Below are 9,856 nucleotides of genomic sequence, written 5' to 3' on the forward strand. Positions count from 1 at the left end.
GTCGTTTCAGGCCATCTGCTTTACCATTTCACATGCCCTCGCAACCACGCAGGGACCCAGCAGCACTAACATCTTTCCTGCTGTTTTGAATTCTATCTTCATTTCAGTGGATTGTCCACGTAAACCAATGGATCATCCACCAAGATAGTACTTTCCTTTCCGGATAATTACACCCATGGTCCCACTACTAAGGAAGTTTTGATCAATTGGGTCCTCCTTTTTAACTACAATTTGGACTTTCAATCCCCGAGATTTGGCGTATACTAAGTTTACATTTAAAATGGATGCATGGAAAATAAAAAAATTTTTTTTGTTATAATTTCCATAAATTTGCAACAATTTTCTCATATTTGTATCCATTAAATTAAATAAATTTCTAAAACTATCACCCATAAATTAGAGTTAATTACCCCCACTGACCTTCATTTTAATTGTTGTTATAATTTTCCATAATTTTGCAACAATTCTTTACCCTACAACTAATAACGTCCTCCTGTTATTACCTAATTTTTTTACCCTATTTTTCAAAAATAATTGAAAAAATAGTTGTAGGGTAAAAACTTTCTTAGTATTTTATAAAATTAAAAATTAAAAATAATATCATCCAGTTTTTAGATGAGAGAAGTCCTGGAAAAGGGAAGTTAAAATTGTATATTCTCACCCAAAATAAAAAGAAAGCACACACAAAATCCCAAACCACGAGACAGAGTGAACAATTCCTTTTCAAAAGCCAGCTATATATATAACATACTTGGCCAACATCGATCGTGATATATGTATGGGAACCCTGCTGGATGGCAAGAAATTAACGGCAAACTGGCCAGACATGGCCCCATCAATATTAAATAAGCTGCTGCTCATAATTAATGCCAGCTATGGGAGCCCATGTGATGCTGATCTTGATTTTGTGTTGACCCAATGAGTAGTAGATGATTCACAACTCTGGTGATATTGAATCATCCCTTTGGATTTCTCTGTTGCAGTTGATGATATTAGGCCTAATAAGTTGCCAAGGCCTACTTCTTCCTTGCCTGTATCAGCTGCGAAGAATTCATGTATTGCGAAAAAGGTGTTTGTGGAAATGTTGAAGTGAATAATGGGTTGCAAAGGGAGGAGTCTTTATTTGTTTTCAAAGATTAAAGGCAGGAGCTTTTAATGAAACTAACGTTAATGTTGTTGTTCATGAGATTACTAGGATTGTTCATGCAGAAAATTGCACAGCATCAATGGAGAGAGGCTAGATAATGTGGGGTTTCAGGTAGAACCAAAGTTTGATGAGAAAGTATTGAAGAGGTGCTATAAAGGACCACATTTAGCTTATAGATTCTTCAATTGGGTGAAGATGAAAGATGGGTTTTGTCATACAACTTAAGTTTGCACAAGATGTTATTGAATTGCTTGGCAAAGTAAGGAGATGATAGTGCAGTTCAATTGGTGGTTGATGACATGATTAGGGTTTCTCAGATTCTAAAGAATGATGTTTGTTGTAAGGATTTTTTAGCTATTAAATTAAAAATAATAATAGTATGGTAAGTAATTATATATTTTTTGTTGAATTTTTTTTTTTTGAAGAGAATGTTAATATATGATCACAATTTAAACTAAATATATGATGTTAAAGCAAATATATGATATGATGTTAAGGATAATATATATATATATATATATATATAAAGGGCACTAATTAAAACTAAAAAAAAAATCATAATTAAGAATAGAAAACAAAAGAGGCTAGGCGGTGTTGGACTTGGTAGGTCGGACCCATACAACCAATTAAAAAAAAGCCACGCGTGTGGGTTTGCTACGGCAGACTCGTGCTTCTAGTCTTTAATTTTTTTTTAAAAAAAAAGTAGACAACATGTCATCTGTTTTTTTAAAAAAAAAACAAAAGTAAATGATGCACCGTCTCCCTGCCTAGTTTTCGATCACCATACAGTCGATCACCATACAGGTGGTTAAAAAATCAGGTGGTGTTTTTTTTTTTACGTTAAAGTATAATGTTCAACACAGATAAAGACAATAAAAAACAATAAAGATGAAGAACCGACTCAACAAAAAAGATAAAGACATAAAAAACAATAAAGATAGAGAATACGCCATGAATAAATCTTTAAAAGGAATATAGAAGTTGATAAAACAAGACTTATTGTCAAGGGTTTCAATCAACAACTAGGTATGGATTCTTTTAGATACATACTAGCTTTTATGAATAATAACTTTTCATACATATTTTAATAGTTATTGCAATTAACTTTCTAAAATAGCTTTTCTAAAGGATGACCTCAACAAAGACGTCTACATGAAATAACAGGAGAGGTTTGTTATTAAAAAAAAAAAGTATGTAAACTATTATATAGTTTGAAATAAGCTTTTAAACAATGATATAAAAACTTTGATGAGATCACGTTATCAAATGAGTTTATAATCAATGAGATTGATAAATATATTTATTTAAAAAACATAAATAAATATTATATCATTGTATATCTCTACATGTATGGTGTTTTAATCTTGGAAATAATGATTACATGATAAGTTTATCAATAAAATGTTAATTAATTAATTTTATATAAAGAATCTTAGTAAATGTCGTACTAGTAATAAAAAAATTTTAAAATATTTAATGGTTTGGTACGTTCCAATCTCAAATTCTGAAAAGAAAAACAATATTTACTTTCTAAGAAAACATTTTAAAATGATATGTGAACTAATAAATAGGTATTAGTTCAGATATCTTTTTATTAATATTATTATTTCGTAAATTAAAAGACAAGAATTTGCATGGGGCAACATCCCCCCAGAAAAGAAAAGAAAAGAAAAGAAAAAAAGAGTCCCCAAAAGCAAATCGTTCTGTGAATGGACAGTGTATTGCCTTTTTATCATATGCCCAAGTGGATTCTGATATGGATCTTACTTTTACGTCGTTTCACTTTTCCCTCACACAACTACTTTTGTTCTTTACTTTACTTTTCTCTAATCTTTTCTTTTTATTTTTAGGATTTTCTTCTTCAAGAGAATTCAAGAGTGCATATGATTGCAGCTTCATTACTAGTGTGCAGAGGCAAGAACAAGACAGAAATTACCAGGAGAGACGAATAAGAATCTAGGCAGCTAGAGACATGATACAGATGCCTGCTGCCTGTTGTTCTAACCCCTTCCTTGCTTTTTCATCGAATAAAACAAGAGCGAATAATTGAAAAAAGTTTTCACTAATGGAATAGCATACCAGTAGCTGGCAGAGCAGGCCATTTCATATATATATATATATATATATATATACAAAGTGGCCGTCACGTATCATTTTCTACGTGTTGTCCAGGACATACCATCCATCTAAAGAAATTGCATTTATTAGCTGTGTTTTTTTCTGGTTTAGGATTGATTTCACTTCAGTTTAGTTTTGATTCGGTTATTTTATATTAAAAACAAAAATTTATATTGTTTTTTAGGGTTTTTATAGACTTTTCTAAAGGATTCGGTTCGGTTCGGTTTATTTTTCCGATTTAGTTTGGTTTTTCAGTTTTAGGCTTACGAAACCGAAACCAAATATTTTTTTAATTATTCTAATCGGTTTTTCTTCATGGTTTCGGTTTTATCGATTATTTTTTTTGGTTTTCTCAGTTTAATCAGTTTTTTAGTTTTTTTACTCACCCCTAATATTTATGATTTTGCTCGGTAGTATGATAGTGTTTAAATTATTTTTTACTCGGAAATATATTAAAATAATTTTTTATTTTAAAAAATTTATTCTTAACACCAACATATTAAAATAATTTAAAAATATTAAAAAATATATTTATATATAAAAAAATTCAAGTTTTTAAAAACAACGTTTAAAAAACAAACTAAGATGATAGCATAACAAACCAACCCATGGCATGAACGAAAGACTGTGATTAAAGCCAGTGTCACACTTCAGCCTCATGACACAACATGTTCACTGATAATTTCCATTTAAACAGAATCCTTGATTTGACTTGTATTTTGCAACATCATTCAATCCTTCACATCTGTTTCTATTTATGCATGTAATCAGTGAAAACCCTGCATTGAAATGGCCACGTTCAAGTTCAAGCAGAGCCCCTCTTGTTCTTTAGCGTTTTGCTGTCGGCTTTACAGCACGTACACACTCCAAAGCCCAGATCCATATAGAAAACGGGAAGACGAAGACGATCGACTTTCCAGGTCAGAAAAGGTGTCGTGTAGCCGAGAAGAATATTCAGATGCCTCCCCACATACCTTTCCGCTGGGACCATACCGGAGTTAAACAATTTACCAAAAAAGGTTACAGATTCGTCAGTCAGGGGTCCATGCTTGCTGTATAATAGCCATTACCAGCACGAGAGAAAGACAAGAGAAAAGGGAAGAAATAATAACCATCGAATTTACCTGTGGTATAAGCGAGGGGGGCAACTGGGCCTGAGGCATTGCGGTCTTTCAGCAGGGCTGGTTTTCCAGGCCCGAGTCAGAAAACTCAAACAAGTAAAGCCTGCCGTATAGATGGCAAACCCTGCCTTGAAACTAGCCTTCAATCTGTATCAAGGAGAAAACTGCACAGGCAACATCCACCAACAGCATCCCAATAACAATAAGGTGTCAAATATTTTCAACATCCACCAACAATGGCGACCTCTTGCCCGACACCCCAGGGACCAGCCAACTGTTTACGGACGGTGAACTGGACTTTTAGGCCAAGGAAATCAGCATAAGCATACAAAGTTTTGCTGTATCAAATCGCAAGTGGTTTCTATTATAAACAGGCCTACGACGAGGAGAAAATGAAACAATGAATTATATCCATATATTTAGGAATCAAGATAATAACAAGCATTTCCATGGCATCTTGAGCAATAAATGAAATCCATATTTCTCAAAGTGAAAAAAGAAAAAGAAAAAAAGATCAATTTGCTCCACGATGCTCAAACCCATGCACCATGCTTCCAAGTACATAGCATCCAAACATGCAAGCTAAAAATGCTAGGCAAACATCAGAAGCCAGGTAGGATTTTTATTGCCCTCCTATTTCTTTTGGTTAGATGGTGCATAGCCCCACTATCAAATACATCCCTCTTACCACATGAGTTCTCCAAGACTAGACACACTAAACCCTCAACTTCCCATCCAACCAAATAAATTTCCTAAGATTCACAATCTACGATAGCGTGCCAGAGCTGCATGCTATATATTCATCCAACAATAACTGCAGTAATTACTAGTGTTAATATACTCCAGTTCAACAGCTAAAGCAAGGAGCCATCATGAAACTCCTCCCAAAACCCTTCTTAGCTCGAATTTTTGTTCTGAAGTAAGCCTTGATGGGTACCTGACATCAATCTTGACTCTCAAATTTCCCTTCTTCCCAGGTTCTTTAGAGATTGGCATTCCTTCATTTGGGACAACCACTTCAACACCGGGTTTGACAATATCTGTCAGTGGAAGCACGATATTCCTTCCATCTAGGGTAGTCAGGTCGAAGGTTTTGCCTGTGAGAGCCTCCAGCAGTGTAATCTCCTGTTTGATGACCAGATCATTACCATCCCTCACATAAGTAGCATGAGGTTTTTCATCTACCACAAAAACAATATCTGCAGGGATAATGCCAGGCTCTTGGTTGCCCTTCTCAGGAAATGTGATTTTTGTGCCCTTCTTCCAACCAGGTTTTATCTCAATGGTCAATATCTCTTCAAGAGTCCGAACCCTACTGCAATAGAAAATGTTCATATATCAAGTCAATTAATGGAGAAAGGGAAGAAAGGCATGCACTCAAAAGTCAAGTCAACGTCAATCTTGATTTTTTAAAAATTTCAGTGCAAAGAATTATTCATATCTCAAGTAAAAAAAAAAGAAAAACAGTGAACATGCTGGTCCAAAGTCAGCTTCCAAAAAGCAAGTGATAATTGATATGGAAGGCAACCATTTTTCTTGTTATTTCATATCTAAACAAAGCAATTTTTTTAATAATCTGTGTGCAATGCACAGGTTGATCTGAAAATATCTCCAAATTTGACCAGTAACTAATAACATAGACTAGGGAAGGGGAAACTCTTGACCGACAATGTTCATAATCTCAATAGGTGGCCAAAACAAGAAGACAAAAAACATGGACTAAAGTCAAGAAGCCTTGCAGTTTCAGGGAAAAAAAAAACAAAGGAGAAATAAAGTAAAAAAGACCAAGAAACAAACCCCCTTTTTTGTTTTAGTCTGTCATGATGGCTACAGCGAATACACACACACACACACTTACTCTCAGTCATTCATTTAGCTATGTATTTATTTTCTAGGCACAAAGTTTCACTACTTACAAAAGTTTTTACACTCCTAAATTTGCTCCATTTCATCCTCCAAACCTGGAAGCCATGGGAACAAATTTTCATCTTTCTTTTTTCTAAATTCCTTTCATTTGTCATTTTAAACAAAGGAAAATTAGTTTGAACAATAAATGGAGCCATCCAGAAAAATAATTTGAAGTATAAGAAATGACAGAGGATACTTCCCTTCTTGAAAAAATAGTAACAGTTAGCTGCCCTAACATCCCCAAAACATGTAAATGACTAACATTTTAGGATTCAGCTACTATCTAAAAGTCCCACTATAAAGGGAATAGAAAATGACCAACATCCTAACATATAGAAAAATAGTTCCACATAGCAAACTTCTTCCCTTTCTCTTAACCTCACAGGCATATGTGGTCTTCACACTTTAGTAGATCGTGCTGTTTGTACCTTAAGTGGAACACTTCCATCTAGTTTTCAGTTGTAGAGTTTCAAGCCTGTTCTATAACATAAGAAACTGAAGGGTGAAGAATGTACAAGTAGCAAAATCATGTCCACAAAATTTCCCAAAATAAACTTCACCACAAAAATCTATAGCTGCAAAATACTTGATCAAAGCCCTAAACAATGCTTTGCAATATATTTATTTAAAAACTTTTCCATAAGATATGAGTAACAATACAGAAACTAATGAAGCACGTGGAGGGAGGTGCTTCTTTCCATGACTCGTCAAAGAACAAATATCTTATGAGCTTGAATTGCAAGTTGCTTAACTTCTATAATGCTAGTAGAAAGTGGTGAACTTTAGCACTGTATAACCCCAACTCACACCTATTCCATCAAGGGCACATAACACCCAGAACCTAGAATCTGCATAACACACATTTGCTTTCCATTGCAAACATCAGAAAAGGTTCATATCCAAGAGCCATAGCCAGCTGAACCTTGTAGTTCCAAATGAAGATAGCATGATCAATAGCAAATAAAGACAGTAACACAGGAAGCAACACAGTGGACTACCTTATTGCATGATTGTCATCCCTCTATCTGCTTCTTAGACTGTACTGAGGACTTTGATATGGTTATTCACAAATATACTGTCACCACAAATTAGCTTTGTACCTCTCTATCAATACAAGACCGGAGACAATCTTCTCACTGTTAACAATCACGAATAAATCCAAGCAAGGAAGATGGGTTCCAACCATATCCACTAAATCTTCAAAAAAATTATCACTCCATCTACTATGATAGCACCATTCCATGCCGGCATCAAATTAAATGATGATTTCGTACATTAACAACAAAATATTTTAACCACGAGAACCTTACTGCAGGAAACCAAGCAATCGATAACATCATTATTTGAAGGTTTCTTGCAACCAATAAAAATAAGTAGATTGTTCCTTGCAAAATCCGATGATTCCTCAAAGTGCCTTTACACCAGTAACAGAATTATTCAAGAGACAGAATATATGAAACTAGTTCAGGGCTGACCCCTGCTTTAGTTTGAGTATACCGTAAGCCACATCAGGCAAGACCTACAGTCTAAAGAAACATGTTTTAGGATTGAAATGCCAAGAGACCGAACCAACCGACAAGTGTTCTCGTATAATTCAAAATGGAATTGTACATCATTCCAACTATGGTTAACACCATCATCATCATAGAGCAAAAGAATATGTCTAAGAGCTCTTGCTTCCCATTTTCATGAAAAAGTACCGAAAATAAATTAAATTAAAGAAAACTCAATAAATAAAACAAAACAAAACATACCCAGTACCCTCAAAAATGTTCCTGCAAATTTTCATCTTCTTCGTAGCACCTTTATACAGCTCCTCCAAACTACAAGGCAGCAAATTCTCAATCGCATTCGGCTTTTTCATGTCTCCTCCATTACCAAAGTAGCTGCTGCTGCTGCTATTATTAGTATTATTCCTAAAATGCCCTCTACTATAATTCCCTCTCTCATTCCCACCACCACCACCACTCTCCGATCCAAACAACTCCTCATAAATATCCTCCGCGTTCCTCGGCTTGAACCTGAACGACGGATTGGGGTGCTGCCTCTGAAAATAATGCCTGGACGTCGAAGGAGACGGCGGCGGACACTGCCCCGATTTCAACCCCTCTTCACCATACAAATCGTAGATCTGCCGCTTCTGCGGATCACTGAGGACATCGTAGGCTTCGGAGATTTGTTTAAATTTAGCCTCGGCTTCGGTTCTTTTAGCGGTAGGGTTCTTGTCAGGATGCCAAATCATCGCTAAACGTTTATATGATTTCCTCAGATCATCCTCGCTTGCATTTCTGTTCACTTTCAGTATGTTATAGTAATCTACGCCCATCCCTGTCTCTGCTCCCCTGCCTTCTTCTTCTTCTGTTTCTTTATGTAGGTTTTGGAAGGGGGTCGGCCGCTGATGGAGAAGAGGGCTTCACGACCGTCGGATAATATACGTCAATCTTGATGCGAATCTGACGGTTATGGTTTGACTGAAAGAAAGGAGACCGTGTCATGTGGGGTCCTCACCTCCCTTTCGTTTTTCTATTTGGGGCAAACCTTGGCCCATCTGTGGGATGACAGCCCACGGCCCAATCTCACAATCACAACATTACCTCCACCATAGTAAATCCTTGACGCCCCAACGGTTAAAGTTTTATTTTTCTCTATCTAATTCCAAAGTTATCGTTCTTTCTATAATTAAAATTATTTAAAATTTATTAATTATAAAATTAAACCTTACCTTATTTCCTCTAACCAAAAAAAGATGGATTTATATTTATAATTTAATAAATTTTAGTGATTATAACATTTAACCTTGCCTTATTTACAAAGATAGATTTCATAACCTTACCTTCATCTTACTTTAGTCCTTTGCCTCACCTTTTCTTATTTCAGTTCTCATTCTTACCATTTTCTCTCTCTCTCTTTTTTTTTCTCATTTTAATTGTTTTTCTTTCCCAAACCGAATAAAAAAAACTAAAACACAAAAGATAAAAATTATATATAAAAAAAATTAAAGAAATCATGAAATATGCACTTTTAGAGATTTTGGGATACCTCTTCTTTTCATTTTAAGTTTTTCTTACGGAGTTATTGGAACGATGGACAAAGAAAAATCTTTTATGAAGTTATTTGATGTATATTTAGACAATATAAAAATCATAATTTTTTTTTTTATCTGCAGGAGAAATTTTTTATACACTAAAAGATAGGATAATCTTGTAAAATTCAAGATAGGATAATCTTGTAAAATTCTTTGTACAGTACTTTATTTTATAAATTTTGGTTGACAAAGGCTTCTATATCCTGTTAAATCATGAAAAGTGTTATTAGTGTTCAGTTACATTTTAAAAATATTTTTTATTTAAAAATATATTAAAATAATATATATTTTTTAATTTTTATAAAATTATTTTAATATTAATACATCAAAACAATACAAGAATATTAAAAAAATTAATTTTAAGTAAAAACAATTTAATCAAATTTCTTTTCTTTGTTATCTAATTTATTTTTTATTTTTATTTTCCTCCTCATTTTTTTAATTACTATTTTTTATTTCAGATCTTTTTTTTAATTG

The 9,856-nt window shown here is 34.0% G+C and overlaps 1 protein-coding gene across 1 annotated transcript; it reads right to left on the reverse strand.

Annotated features, from left to right (window-relative positions):
- Nucleotides 1-4,779: 4,779 nt before the first annotated feature.
- LOC7474845 (uncharacterized) lies at nucleotides 4,780-8,727 on the reverse strand. The gene is made up of 2 exons (XM_002322092.4): nucleotides 8,049-8,727; nucleotides 4,780-5,701 (listed from the first exon to the last, which is right to left on the reverse strand). Exons 1-2 carry the CDS (start codon nucleotides 8,618-8,620, stop codon nucleotides 5,257-5,259), a joined length of 1,017 nt encoding a protein of 338 aa, XP_002322128.2. The 5' UTR covers nucleotides 8,621-8,727; the 3' UTR covers nucleotides 4,780-5,256.
- Nucleotides 8,728-9,856: the final 1,129 nt, after the last annotated feature.

The sequence above is a fragment of the Populus trichocarpa genome, chromosome 15, assembly GCF_000002775.5.
Source record: "Populus trichocarpa isolate Nisqually-1 chromosome 15, P.trichocarpa_v4.1, whole genome shotgun sequence".
In the NCBI taxonomy this organism is placed as follows: Eukaryota; Viridiplantae; Streptophyta; class Magnoliopsida; order Malpighiales; family Salicaceae; genus Populus; species Populus trichocarpa.

What these genes read in the sequence shown, in the direction of transcription:
- LOC7474845 (XM_002322092.4), bottom strand. Translation starts at nt 8,620, where the DNA reads ATGGGCGTAGATTACTATAACATACTGAAAGTGAACAGAAATGCAAGC. An exon ending in AACATTTTTGAGGGTACTGG is followed by an intron (nt 5,702 to 8,048) that starts GTATGTTTTGTT and finishes TTTCTATTGCAG; the next exon opens with TAGGGTTCGGACTCTTGAAG.